Source organism: Anas platyrhynchos, chromosome 25 (assembly GCF_047663525.1).
Source record: "Anas platyrhynchos isolate ZD024472 breed Pekin duck chromosome 25, IASCAAS_PekinDuck_T2T, whole genome shotgun sequence".
NCBI lineage: Eukaryota > Metazoa > Chordata > Aves > Anseriformes > Anatidae > Anas > Anas platyrhynchos.
This window is the reverse complement of record NC_092611.1, coordinates 7728284-7742911: the sequence shown is the minus strand read 5'-3', so window position 1 is coordinate 7742911 and position 14628 is coordinate 7728284. Positions and strand designations below refer to the sequence as shown.

Here is a 14628-nt window from a genome sequence, read left to right as displayed (position 1 = left end):
CCGCCACCTGCATTACTTACACTCACTGGGATAAGTATCGAGATCCTTGTGGCTTGGTGAGCACTGGATGGATTTCCAAATGATTCCCACGCCACAATAAGAGTAGTACTACAAGTGTACCGCATGCAGTGCAGAGGTACACGAACAGCAAACGCAAACAACCTGCTCTCCAACCCCTCTTTTATCGAGCCACCAAGTCCCTCGGTGGCCTTTTACTCACTCACATGCATTCTGCCAGGAGTACTCACAGCAGCATGACAGAACAGCCTGCCTCATAGAGGACCTTCAGCAAATCCTAAGCTAGAGAAGCAGAAAAGCCCAGCTTCGCGTTTCAGAAGCAGCTGAATTTCCATGTTGTGCTCTCTTTACAGCAGCGGCTATGAAATTCCAGCAGGGTGTAATAGCTCATGAACTTAACAGTAAACAGGAAACGTCTCCTGAGGAAGTCCGCTTTTCGGAAGCGAGCGACTCAGTATGACACGCTCAAGGGCTGGGTAAGAATCCAAAGCTTTGTGAACAGCTACAGCAATAGCGTCACATCAGTTTGGGGTACGAGCTTGTAATTGCCTCATTAAAGCTATCTTACAAATTGGAAGCTGTTGGTTGTTAATTGCACTGCCTGCAAGTGTCACTGCCCAGCCTCACACAGCCACCGGGACACCCCCGGACAGACATCATCAGGGCTTTGCTGCTGCCCAGGAATCAGAGCTCCAGCTTCACGCTAACCAGAGCGACTCGCCTCAGAGATCCAGCAAATAACGGGAAAAGTTACTCAGCCAAGTAGCCACACAATGGAAACAACGTCAGTTGGCTCGAAAACCTAAGTGACCTGCAGGCACAGTGCCCCGGGGGGCACTACGGTTTGATTCTGCCATGTGGCAAGAAAAGATCTGAAGGAGCTGGGGGCAGCAGGCAAAAACTGCGCCTCTGGGGAATGTGCAAGCAAGACAAAACCTGATAGCGACAGGACTAGCGGGATGACAAACTAGAGAAAAATCAGCAGTGTTAAGTGGAGAGAGAACAGCTATGAAGAATGGCAGAATGTAAGGAAGAGGTAGTTTAACTGTTAGGCACCTTAGAGGAGAGGTACAGATCCCCAGGAAAATGTGCCAGATGGATAAATTCTTGAATCCTTCCTGAAGTCAGCAGTGTCCTGCAGCCCTACAGCCTCTGCTGTCAGATGCAATCACAGCATCCGCAAGCTAGGGCACACCTCCATTTCCCAGGGAAAAATCTCAGAAGGGACTCTTTCTTTGCTGCAGCAGCTGGGAAGTCACGTGAGACTTCATTTCCAGAAATAAAATATGCATTTCACACTCCTGGCATCATGGGAGCTGTAGTCACACTGTACAGAACAGAAAGAGCATGTAAGCCACTTCTTTCTGTGCTGTGAGTAGTTTGCCATGGCATGCAAATTATGTCTTAGGGTCTTAGAAAGGAAAGAAAGACAGGAGAGCATCACAACAGAAGAGAGAGCTTTGGCTATCCCAGAAGAGAAGAACGGAAAGAAGCTCCTCTATCAAAAGGTGAAAAGAGAATAATTCCCTAGAAAGATCAGCAGCATCAGAAAGATGGAGAAACTGGGATGATTCGTATTGCTACTGCTTCTTTCTTGAGCAATACTATAACAAAAGAGGGCTGCTGCTTTCATACAACGCCTTCTGGATCTTTTTCCCCTCATTGTCTCGTGTTTGAGCTCAGCCTTCCATTTATGCGAGATGGTGTAATAACCTTTCCCACCCCCAAAAGAGGCTCATTCACTGTGGAAAGGGGCAGGCTAACAACAGAAAGTTTTATGACTCACGGCACATTTCATATGCCACAAAACCCCTCCTTCATTTGCATTTGTCAGGAAGTTAAAAGCCACCTTCTAATTTTACTTTCCATTGCGAGTTAACATGCAGCCACCAAGGAGAAGGCAGTACGACTGCATTATCTTGGACAGAAACACTATGGGCTGATCATCTCCCTTTTCATTAGGTCCAGCTATTCTGACTAACCATCTGCTCTCTCAAAATCAGAGAACTTCAGGGTGTCTAACAGGCAAGACACTTTGGATCCTAAATAACAAAAAAATCTTTCAAGTACGGTGAGGTAGATCTTTAAATATGGTATAAACTTGAGCCTTTGGGCTGGCACTGCTGAAAGGATAATCCACTGAAGCACACAGGTAGCACACTGGAGAAACAAAGCCTTTATCTGATCTGCACCCATGGAACGTCTAATGGAATATCCTCTCCTGGATAAAAAATTAACCCCAGATGTTTCAGATAAAGAGTGAGAAACCTTGTGGCAGGAACATGCACCGTAATATTTTGGCCTTAAGAATGAAAACCTAGAGGAACGAGTGAAGTCAAGAGAAAGGAAAAAAAAAAAAAAAAAAAAAACTTTTTCAGAGAAAAACTACTCTTCTACTACTCTTCTAGTTTTTCTCTTTCAGCAGCCCCAGCTCATGCTCCTACACATTAGAGAGATCTTCCGGTAGCTGCAGCAACAGGGTGGAACAGAGGATGATGGGTTGCAACAAGGAAAACAATACAGAGGATGACTTATCTCACCGTGTCACATCCCACCACGTACCACACACCCCTCATCTGGTAACTCAGAATAAAGATTTGGAGTTTGAGGGCATGGATGCATGGCAGGTTCTGCACAGGTAAAGCAACAGCCCATGAGGCTCACATAAGGACATCTGAGCATATACATGGCTATGCCTAAAGCAAAGATCCTTTTCCACAGCAGAAAAATGCTACATCTTACAATGTCTGGAACTCCAACAGACCACTCAAGCAAGGCCCATGCAACCTGCCATTTAAAGGAAAAGGTTAAGGGGGAGAGGGAGCAGCTAACAGCACACCACAACCGAAGATTTGGGGTGGGGTGCTTCAGAGGGAAGGCAGAACAAACAGCGGCGAGGAACAGCTTAAGGAAAAAATTTAGGTCAAACTCGCAGGAGCAGAGGAGAAAAGCAGAGGTGTAGCAGGGGGGCTCAAGGACAGCCCTTGGCGAGTACAGATTGTAACACCTGACCTTGTTACGATGCATGGCGCGGTGGGGAGACGCATGCTGCCATCTTATCACCGAAATGCACAACAAATACTCTGCAAAGGCCAAGAAAGAAATGGATGGGAAGATACACAAGGGAAGAGGAGAGGGAAAAGAAGAAATGCAGAGGTCACAGGGAGCACTCACACGGTTACAGTCATCTGCAGAAAGAGGGAAGTCTGTCCAAGTGCCAACGTGCTCCCCAGCAACCCGAGAAAGCCGCTTCAGCAGCGAGGGAGCAAAACGCTGTTGAGTCAAAAGATGGAATCCCAGCTTGTTTACACACGCACAGGAGTTTGGGGGAGAAAGCAGCACCAAGAGGTGACCTCAGAGTCCACCGTGGAAAGATGTAATGTCACCATGAAGACGGTTCTGGGATGGCTCCTACTGCTGTTACTCTGCAGTTTGGCCCCAAAGGGAAGGAGCAGTGACTTGGCTGATGAGAAGGCAGAGCGATGGAGAAATCTCCAAAGAGCTTGCTCTGCGCAAGAGGCACAGGTTTCCTTTCTCTGCTCTCAGATTTCTTCTATCACAGGCGATTCAATTTTAAAGGCACAGCTGCCTGCAAGGCTCTGCTGAATTTGCAGCTGCTATGGGATAAGGTGTAAAAATCTGAGAGAACAAAGGATTCTCTAAAAGAATTTGAGGTTGTTTCCCCATTTAGACAGCCAACTATAAAGTGTAAAGATGCACATATTTTTCAAGGTAAATATTGCAAATATTTGCATGTGTCAAAGGCAAATAGCACTAAAAGCAAGGAAGAGGCCACGATAAAGTGTTTGTGCTGACTGTGAAGTTACGAAAAAGCTGATTTGTTCAGGGACACACACACAGCACTTTGTACAAGAGATACCACTATCTTAGGAGAGTAGCAGGGTGTTTCACCAAGCAAATCCAAAAGAACCCTAATTCCCAGTTCAGGTAAGTGCTCTTAGATTTTAGGGGAACTTCTCTCTGTACAGAAAAATACCCTGCACTGAGCAGTTTCAGAAACAGCTGACACTGTAAACAAGGGCCTAGAAAGGTCTCTATAAGGGCACAAGCATATGCATTCAAGCTGAAAAAGAGCTGATCCCAGATCCCCTTCCAGGGCTCGTGGTCTGCCGGAGTCTCAGGGGAGGCTGAGGCAGCAGCATCCCTGTTCACCAGCACCTCCTCCTCCAGCTGCAGTCCAAAGCCCAGGCAGAAGGGTTTGCCTCCCCTCGTGCATCCAGCCTCCCCGAGCAACCACTCAAAGCCAGGGCTGTGAACAGCAACGCCCGTTCTGATTTTGATGTATACGGTAGTCCCAGATTCACTAAAAATTGAACTGGGAAGAGAAATAGAAAAATATTTTTAAAATGCCTTCCGCTTCTGCCCTTTGACATGTGTCAGTCCTGTCTGCCAATTTACTGGCTCAACAGATGGGTTTTAACCTGCTTATCCCTTCAACACTTCCCCCAGCTACTCACTTGAGTATTTATCTTCTTTTCTATGCCTACTGCACATCAAGCAAGTCACTACAAATTAGGAGACTGGGACCTGAAGAGCTGTACGCAATCTTTTTTTTTCCCTTTTTCTTTTTTCTAAATAACACCTTTGTTTTACTGCACAGCATCGATCAGTCAGCCACACCACAAAATAGAAGCAACACCATACTCTGAGATCTTTTCCATGCAGCTGGGGTGCCAGGCATGCTCACAACAGGACTCTCAGATAAGCTGTGGTTTCTGATGACACCTCGGTTAAAATGTTTCCTGCATAAAGGAAGGTGGCTTTCTCCCACTGTAAGACAGAGGTATTGCCCACACGGTTGTTTCAAAGGAAGCCTTGCACTAACTTTCAGTGCTGGTTCATTTCTACCTGTTAAAGAGAAGAGATCACTGGTGCACTCAGAGCTCCCATACCACGTTTGGGTACATGCAATAGAATTAAAGGACAAACACAGCTCCTAGATTCATCCCAGACTGTGCCCCAGTTTAAGAAGGCATCTGTTCACCATCTATTCACATTGTTCCGCAATTTAGGAACCTCCAGTCCGTAGATCTGAAGTCATGTCACTGCATAAACCTGGCCAAACTCTATCTGAATTTAGCAGCAGGCTCCCTCAAAAAGCATCACTCCTCTGCAACTTTAAAAAGCCTACCTCTGGCTGTAAGAGGCTAAAATCAATTAAGTCCTCTGAGACCCTCTGATGGCTGATTTTAGAGCAGTATTGAAGTTTTTGTACTGCAACAGAAGTTCGCAAGGGCTCTGAGGCACAGCACAGGCTTTGTTGGAAGGTGAATCCACACAAGGGGTCAGCAGCTGACAGCACTCTGCATGGAAGCTTGCGGACAAGGGCCAAGGAGGCTTACACAGAGCAAGAGGCCTGTGGAAGGAGATGGTTTGCAGCGCTGCACCCCAGCCTCCTGCTGGCTTCACTCCTGCTTCTCCATATGCCTCAAGCTAACAGCTGTAACACTGACAATCCCAATGCTCCCCAAGGACACAGCACTGATGGGGTGACCACCACTTAAAGTCTGCAAGGGAAATACTTACACAGCTGAGCCCTCTGCTCTTGGTAACAAGAAGGAAGGCTGAGTAGGGTCTGCCCAGGGCCTCAGATAAGGGAAAAAAGGGACAGTGAAATGAGTCCTCTCCTCTTCCTCATGTTCCTGAGCATCACGAGCTAGCAACACAGCCACATGAGGCCTGCCAGACCTCCTCTGCATTCAGTGAGATCTGCAAGGCACGCTGAGGTTTATCAATGATAACACCAGTCCAACAGAGACAGAACTGATCAGGAAATGGAGAAGCGAGATCTGAATCCTGCTTTGCCCTGCTGTTGCATCTGTTGTGACCATGTCTTCTCCTGCAGCTGTTACTGACCTGCGTGGAGGTTCTCACACTACAAGCTCTATGCCAAAGCCAACTTTTTGGAAGGGAACAGGCAGGTATTTTGCCATGACTGCTTGGAGCAGAGGACTGAATTAAAAATGGTTTCTTTTTGGTGATGGAGGGGATTTGCACAATCTATTCTCCTTATCTGCACAGAAACTATTCATGGTATCAATTAAACTCCCTCTCACCAGTGGCTATCAGCTAATGCCCAGAGGCACGATATTACATTACTACAGAAAGCATAAAATAACCCTGTTCTCAAGCTTGCCAATAGCTTTGAACTCATCAAAGCTCCAGACTCACATGCTGAGCAACAGCAACAACAAAGTGCATGAGCATGAGCACACCAATTATTCCTGCTGGGTCTCCTGCTTGTCTCTGGCCCCAGTAAGACAAGCAGGAGAGGTATCAGTCCCTCCACACCCCTCAGTCACAGAGAAGGGAAGCACAGGGACTACTGCTCTTGCTTTGAAGTCACAAAAAAATTTTAGTTCAGTTTCCTTAAAACTAAAGAGCAAGAGTAAAAGAGACAGTGAGTGGAGCACAACTTTGATGAATCAAATCCAGCGCAGACTTTCAGTGAAGAGAGCACCCTTATCTCCACTCAAAGAGGTTGACTGAGGATTTTAGGGAGAAAAGATGACTTTCTATCGGGTGGCTTAACCCTCTTACAGGGCAGACCCAATGAGCTGGGATGCCAGGTGCAAAAGACGACTCCCATTTAAGACAAAGACAAAATTCATCTTATTCCAGCTGCTTGTTAGCAGCCTGCCTTATCCAACAGAGCCAGATCCAGGCAGACTGTAATTAACAACAGCCCGTCTTCAAAAGGAACAATGCTGGCGTATGAGGAACAGGGCAGGTGCTATTTCCATTCACAACAGCTCTGCTGACAGTAGCAAATCTGGCAATCCGAGTGGAGGAGAGCTGCTCTTAAACTGTTCTTCTGTCTTCCACAGCCAAGAGTCAATGCTGGGGCTCAGGAAGCAGCAGCAATTAGGAAGAGGGAAGACACTAGCTCTGACCCTAATTATTAACCATCTTTCCGATGTGACGAAGGAGATTAGTGCCATTCTGGTTAAACTCCTCCCAAGTTAGTCCACTGAATGTTAAATCCAGCTGACTAAGGAACGCTTAAAGGAAGTATGGATATTGATCTAGCTCTAAAGTTACTGCAAAAGCATCAGGGTTATGCTCTGTGACACTCTGGAACCTCCGCCTGAGCTCTTCACAACAGGTTCACCACTTTTGAAAACCTCCCTAAAGACCATGCTTGCATCCACCCCTGACAAATAATGGTTATTCAGGTGTTTAACTAATATCAGGACCCTCGTGGCCAACAGAAGTAGCTAACTTTGTTGTGCCTCCGCTTGCAGGTAAATGGGCACACAGTACATTAATGCTAGCTTCTCTTCGTGTCGGGGGAAAAGGGATGCAGGCTAGGAAGATGCAGCATAAGCAAGTCATGGGTACATTGCTAAAATACAGAACTCCTACTGACTTGTTAAACACCCCAAGGATGTAACTTTGGCACAAGCATCTTAAAAGTTTGATCTCATTTCAGATCTTCACACAACTTCTTAGAAATCCAAACAGGAGGCAGAATTTCTTAAACTTGTCTATGTCTTGAGCCATTCCCTAATCTTTTTGCAAGCTCTCGCAAATTTTGAGCCATTGTTTGAGAAACACTTAGTAACTTACACAAAGGAAAGCAAAGGAAAAACAAGTCCCACAGCCCTGGAATTATCAGAACAAGATACTGTACACACTGGGGGACTAATTAAGCTGCAATCAAGATGTAGGGCATATTAAAACAAAACATTGTAAGACTAGCTGTTCCCCATTTCCTCCATTTTGATATGATCACTGTAAACTGCTACCTGCTTCTCTCCTCTCCTTTTCACATCCTACTGCTTTCTATCCCCGTACTTTTCACACTCCTCTTTTGACCTTATCAGTGTTTCTCCTCCTCAGACTGTGTATGAGGCTAAGGACTGATTTTCCCTCCAGTTCAGTAGCTTAATATTTACTCTTAATTAAAATTCCCCGCGTCCTATACCTGATAGGTACTTCAACGTCATGACAAAGAACAAGACCTTGGTTCAAACAGAAGCAGGCTCATGACCTTAGACTTCATTTAGATGAAAGTTCAAGGCAATTCATTCATAACCTTGTCTTGTTACAGGGACTAGTGACTGTGTACGTGCACATATTTCACCCAAGTCTCTGTCCGTCTGCATCCCAACCTTGTCCACTCTTTGAATTAGTTTAAATGAAGCAGCTACTGCAAGCACAATTATTTGGACACCATCTCAGCTCCGCTGCTTATCTTCACACTCATGTGGTTGGGGTGTTTCAGCATCTGAGCAACCCACAGACTTAACTCACTATCTTTTTTATCTGTTTTCCTGAGGTTAGAAAAGAATTGACCTCCTCATTACACAGACAGAACATGAAACAATTCACCCAAGCTCACACAGACAGCAGGCACCTGAGCCCAGGCAAAACCCAGCTCTCCTTCTAGCCTGCCTCTTTTCCCTTACATGGCCCCAAAAATACCTGCACAGCATTTATTTACCCCAAGACAAAATAAAAGCTGTATGGGCTCCCTGTCAGCATAAACAATCAGGTATGATAGACACATGACAACTTACATGACTGTGCAGAAGGCCAGCTTTTTCCTCAGAGAAGATACACGCAAGTGGCAGCCCTGCTTCACCGCGGTGCTGCAGGACACCTTGTCAGGGCACGGGTTCTGGACCATGGCCGTACTTCTCACTGCACCAGCCAACAGCAGCGCTCACACCTCAAGGAACACAACTGCTGGGGAGAACCGAGTGCATCTGCCAGCAGAACAAAACTGAGTCTTCTCCGAAAGAGCCTGAGGGTTGGAGCACGATCCTTGGAAGTCCATCACCGAGCAGTTAACTCCACTAGCAGCATTCCCTGGTACCATCTTTTACAGGAAAAGCACGCAGTTAAGATCTTGGCTCTGCCTAGTCTCGGTGTCGGCCATCCTCAGCTATGTATTCCTCTCCATATATATATATTTTAAATCTCAGAGTCAACATAAAAACTCAGCATCCCTTTATTTGGGCTGGAGTAGCTTTCAGCACTTTTCCAGACGTACTGAAGTGGGTGCAGATCTTTGCTCACTCTGCTCTGCTCCTTCCAGTGCAGCACAGACTCCTGCCTGCAACACCAGGGGCAGCATGCCAAGAGAAGGTGCACCCTTTGGTATACACCACATGATTTCTTGCTGTCTCCTCTTCTGCTCAGCTTTTACCACAACTCACAGGACTGCTGAAACCCTTGTTATTTTTACTTACAGCTTCTGTATGGTAAGTCAATGAAACAAGCAGAGGGAACTGCCTGCAGGTCTTTACCATTTCGACTGTGAGAAGAACTCGAAACCTGTGGTCTGAGGACCCATTGTTACTGGTCAAAATACCACCACATAAGGACAGTGAGAAAGTACCTCCTCGTTCATTTGTAAAAGCCTGGCAGCTTCAAGATGCTTCAGAAACCACCTTCAACTTTGCTAGTAGGAACAGCAAGCACTCAAAGATTTCATTAGCCTACTTCACATCTTACAGGAAACTTGAAATGCATTTCACTACCAAAAGACATTTTTGTCAAGTTTCATGGACAAGAGTCACTGCTATCCAAAGCAGCTGTACTAGCAGAGCTCGATGAAATTACTTTGGCAAAGGAAAAAGAGATAAAGACAATTTACTTGCCTTCATATGGGTCATTTTAGGATCAGTATTTTTCCATGAAACCAAACCAACTTGAAATTTATTGCGGGCAGCAAGAATGTTGCAGGTCCCCTGATAACAGAGAGGTCAGCGTGCTCTCCACCACCCCGGCCCTGCATAAATAGGTCTGAGCTCCAACAGTGCTCCAGCTGAAGCATCTCTTCCAGACACTAAGATGCTCTCAGCACCAGTCTAAAGGCTCTCAAAAAGTCTACATGTGAAACCTGCAGCACTTCCAAATTATTCCCATCTTCCTATGTCCAGAAAACCCTCATCAGAGTATTAATGAAGCCTAACCTTATTTAACCTACAGAGTCCAAAATGAAATGCTATACCAGCATGCATTACACAGAGGAAGCCCAGGTATAATCTAAGTGTCCATCTGCTTTGCTGTCAGGTTCTTTATTTACTAGTTGCAAACATCACTCCCCACTAGTCAATTATGCCAGGCTCCACAGCACCAGAGAGACCGATAATTGGAGTGAAACATATGGAAGAAAAGGTTAGCTGCAACTACCAAGTGCTAATTCAGAGCCAAACTCTGTTGGGATATTAATTAGCTCTTCAGGGTCAGGATGTTCTCTCCAGTGAGTCAATTCCTCAGATGCCTCCTCAGCTGCTATTCAGTTCTTACTCAATCCATTGGCCTCTGATATCACAGTGGGGAATTGGTAAGAGTTCGGTAAGAGTTTACCCTCCTGGAGCCAGTCGGAAAAACCTTCGACCTCAGAGACAGCTTGCGTGGAATAACTGAGTAACAGAGCTGAAACAAAGCTCTTCTCTGACTATGCCACAATAAGAGCACACAGAGCAGAAGCCATATTCAGATGCTTCTCATAATCCCCTATGCAGCAGCTATGATCCACGATCACAACATTAAGGAAAATGCAACAACTCCCCTGTGCAACGCAGTAACAAAATCACACGACTTTCAGAAACCAAAGACCAGACCAAACACTGGGGCCCAAAGGTGTTATTAGGGAAACAGGCCTGCAGGAGCTGGCCCAGGACAGAAAGGTGACAGCAGTTCAGGGCTCATAATTCATGCACAGCAGAAGAAAAAGTGGTTTCAGACTCACAAGATGAATTACAAGATAGAGCGAAAGTCTTAATAATCATATAGTCCTTGGCAAAGCAACAATAAATCACACACAAAAATAAGCATTTGTTTTTCAACAGCTTTTGTGCCAACACTGCACTTTAAAGTAGTCATTAATCAACCCTAAGTACAAGAAACTTAAGTTGCTTCTCAAACTTCACAGTAGTTTTTTACTGAGCTGCTAGAAAGGAGCTGTAGACACCTGGGGACTGTCCCCACACATCACATCTAAAATACAATAGCCAGTCTCAATATTGTACTTGGTAGGGACAAGAATTACATACAAAATTTCACTTGTACACTCAAGGATCAGAGCTGCTAATGATCAATACAGAGGGGATTTGATGAAGCTTTCTATACCAGATAAAGTTTCAGGGAATTAGTCTGAGAATGAGCCTGAGGATAAAATTTAGGCTACGTCATGGGCTGGATGTGTTTGTCCCAAGTTCTACTTTTAAGTACATGGAAAAATATGCCTTTTTTAGGCATTGATAAGACCGGTTAAGTCATGCTTTTTTAAGTATGTGACATTTCTGGTTAAATAACTGAGAAACAGAGGGAAAATGAGGTCTCAGTCAGCCCAGACCATCTGATTTTACTGAGTGTTTCCAGGAATTTCCCCTAGTTGAGCATGAACAGACGTACCTGTCGTCACGCATATGAGGGCTCAGGAATCGAGACGAGTCATCATCGTGGCTGCTTTGCTGGCTGCTCTGCTGACTGCTGCAATAGAAAACAGAAGCAATTAAGACAGATTTTGATAAGTCCCTGTGAAACGTTTTGATTTTAAAGCCAGAACAAGAAAAAACACAAGCTTCATTCTTCATATATTTAGAGATACAAAGAAAAATATAAGGAAGTAAGCTCATATCTGACATACAACAGGAGTGACTGGTTCGAAGCCTCTTACTTCCAGTCAGTAATGCTTTTCTAAGAACTTTCAGATACAGAAGTAACCTTGCACGTTGTCTACAGAGTGTTTCATCACACCACCCCACAATGGTTTCATACAGCTTAACGTTCAACTACCAAACCACTATCTGTTCATATGCCCCCGCTTCCGGACAGCAGGACAAAAGAGCAGTTAAAATGAACTCTTTTTAAGGATAAAGCAGCCAGAAGTGGTCACCACCAAATTTCTAATGGAGAGTTGCATGTTGAGCCCACAAGATGTCACTCTTCCCCTTTAAATGGATAATTTGGAGGTGTTTATTTTTATTTTTATTTTTTTAAATCCATTGTATGATGTTGCCTTTATTCCCTCCTAGCAGCCTCAGCCTGCTCCAGGGACTCATCAGCGTTCCTGCTTCTCATTTCTATAGCTTCGTGTTTCTTTGCAAGAGCTTTCCTTCTGAGCCCTCAACAGGTCTGATTCTGCCTTCAGATACCCGACTGCAGCACAACACAGATATTCTTGGGGCATCCTTAATCTGCACAGCCTGGGTACCCTGGCTATGGAGCCATGGCAACACAGCTTCAGCACAAACTGTCCAGCCCCACCTGGGACACTGGATGCATTTGCCTGAACACACACCATGCTAAAACACTCTCTGTTCACCGCTGGCAGAACCTAAGCAGCTTGAATAAAACCAGTTCAGGTATACAGATGCATGCTGCAATCACAGCTTCTACTGCAGTGTAGACAAATCTGTGTAATAGATTGCACATCACATACCAAAGGCACAGAAGCAGTTTCAAAAAGGCCCATACTGCATTTTTTTTTTCTTCTTAGAAAGCATTAAGCCTCCAGAAGACCTACTTTTGGGTAAAACAGCACTAAAACACCATAGTGAGATTTTTCTGTCAAGTCTACTTGTTCATTTCTCTTCTGTCTCTCTTCAAATCAATTCACCCAAAAACCCCATTTCTTTTACTTCTTTAAATGTACTCTGTGCTCACATGAAGAAATTGTTACAGCTCCTCTTACCTACATCTACTTAGGCATTTCAACTCAATTACAGTACAGAAAGGATAAATAAAATTATCATTTCAGGTAAGTCAACATATTTGTTAAGCCCTATGCAAAAAGCACTACTTTTGCCACCACAGAAATTAACAGAGCAAAGCATGAAGAGGCTTAGAAGTTCATCTGTAATTGTCTTGGTACTTCCAAGGCACGAAGAAACCACTAAGCAGACAGAACAGGAACTAGAACCAGAAACTACGTCAGCGACAGAGAGCTACATCCTCAGGTACTAAATAGCATTGCTTCAACAAATCTGTATAAGAATACGGTGGCTTGTTAGCGGCTTTTTTTTCTTTTTTCTTTTTCTTTTTTTTTTTTTTTTTTTTTAAAAAGGGGCAATCCAACCACCCAACCCCCCCCTCCAGCCCCATCTTTTTCTTCACAGAGCAAAAACATCCTTTTGATTAGTTTGTGTTCTTGGGAGACTGTTCATAAGCTTTAAGGTGAATACCACATCCCTTGGTAATGAACATTTTCCTTTCTTACTCTAAAAAGGCGAGGGGAAAAGGCCTGTCTCTTCCCCTTGAAGATCCAGGGACTATTCCTACTTGTCAATTCATAAATAAAAAACCTCTCCCAAAACTTTGCCAGTTCAGTTTTGATTAAGCAGAAAAGAAACTTACCAAAAAGTCCCAATGTAACACAGCCCAGCTACAGCTCCTGCAATGCTGGGAATCTCACTTGAAACTTTACTCTTAGACAGTTATACAAGACGTACCTTAGACCTTTTCATGCTCACTCAACTGTCATTAAATGCCCTGTTCAGACAGCCCTTCAAAACAAGGGTTAAAATTTAATGGAATACAGATGTCACAACACATCGCAGTACAACACCTTGTCCCCTTTCCTTATCACTCGGGAATGCTCAAGACAAGAAATTAAAGAAACACCAGAAGAAGGAGATCAGTTCTTCCCCCTCCTACTTCACTGCAGCAGTGTTTTGCATGGAAGCTTTCCACAAGTTTGAGAGCTCTTCACACAGAGAAAAACCATTTCAATGTTTTGATTACCAGACAGTGCAGCTGTTAAACCCCCTAAAAAGCAGAGAGCACTTGAAATGCAGAGCTATTGTTTCATTACACTTTTCGGTCCACTGCAAGTTAACCTGCTTTTAAGATGACAGTGTTCCTCTGAGGTGGTGGAACAACAAATTGCTGCTCTTGTATTGGCTATATTTATAAGGAAATAAGAAAGGTGTGATTTGTATTGAGAAGTAATACGGGGGAAAGCTTTACATACAGACATTGAGGTTTTATATTAACAGAGAAGGCTAAAAGCTGCTTAAGAGTCTTAGTAAATCAGTAAAAGAAAGCACAGAAGAAAACAGTCCATTCCTAAGGATGCTTGTTCTGTTGTCTCTTTTCCAGCATCTTTAATACGTTATAAGTGTTAAACAGTTTTCATCAACTTCGTGACCTATGTACATGCACTTAGATGAATGCTCATGAGATAGTCGCACACAAAAATCACCTCTTCCAAATCCTGCCAAAAGTGAACTTGAGTAGACTGCTGATACTAGAGATCAAAGTGCAAAACGTACTTTAAAAATGCTCATCACAATTCATCTCCCCGACCTTATGCCACTCAAAGTTAAATATTTAAACATTTCTCAGACCTGGTCTCAGCAAGTTTTAAATTACATTTTGTGCTATTATCTTCTTGCTTTTTTGTTGGGGGGCAGGGGGTGTAATATCTCATTTTACTCAGATTTCAGTCTAAATGGTAAGGCAGTGCCAATCTCTCATTTTACGCACAAATAGGCTTTTAAAGCTAAGCAGATCTTCTACTAAGGTGCCTGTCCAGATTTCAAAGTTCAGACACTCGTGTCAATGTTTGCACAGCAGGGGTTTTCTGGGAATTCTGTACCTTCCAGATATGTCTGGAAGCGTTATGAAAAG

General features: G+C 44.3%; 1 protein-coding gene across 12 annotated transcripts in view; it reads right to left on the bottom strand.

The window, feature by feature from the left end:
* GRAMD1B (GRAM domain containing 1B) overlaps positions 1 to 14628 on the bottom strand; it is a 156109-nt gene that overhangs the window by 72266 nt on the left and 69215 nt on the right. For 8 of the 12 annotated variants that reach the window (XM_027444381.3, XM_072027759.1, XM_072027758.1 and 5 more), the window contains one exon: positions 11410 to 11487. In XM_027444381.3, coding sequence (XP_027300182.1) covers positions 11410 to 11487 — 78 coding nt within the window. Of the gene's footprint in view, positions 1 to 224; positions 400 to 1074; positions 1238 to 11409; positions 11488 to 13353; positions 13453 to 14628 lie in introns of those variants that run through there. The other 4 variants (XM_072027765.1, XM_072027769.1, XM_072027767.1 and 1 more) reach the window with 4 other exon arrangements.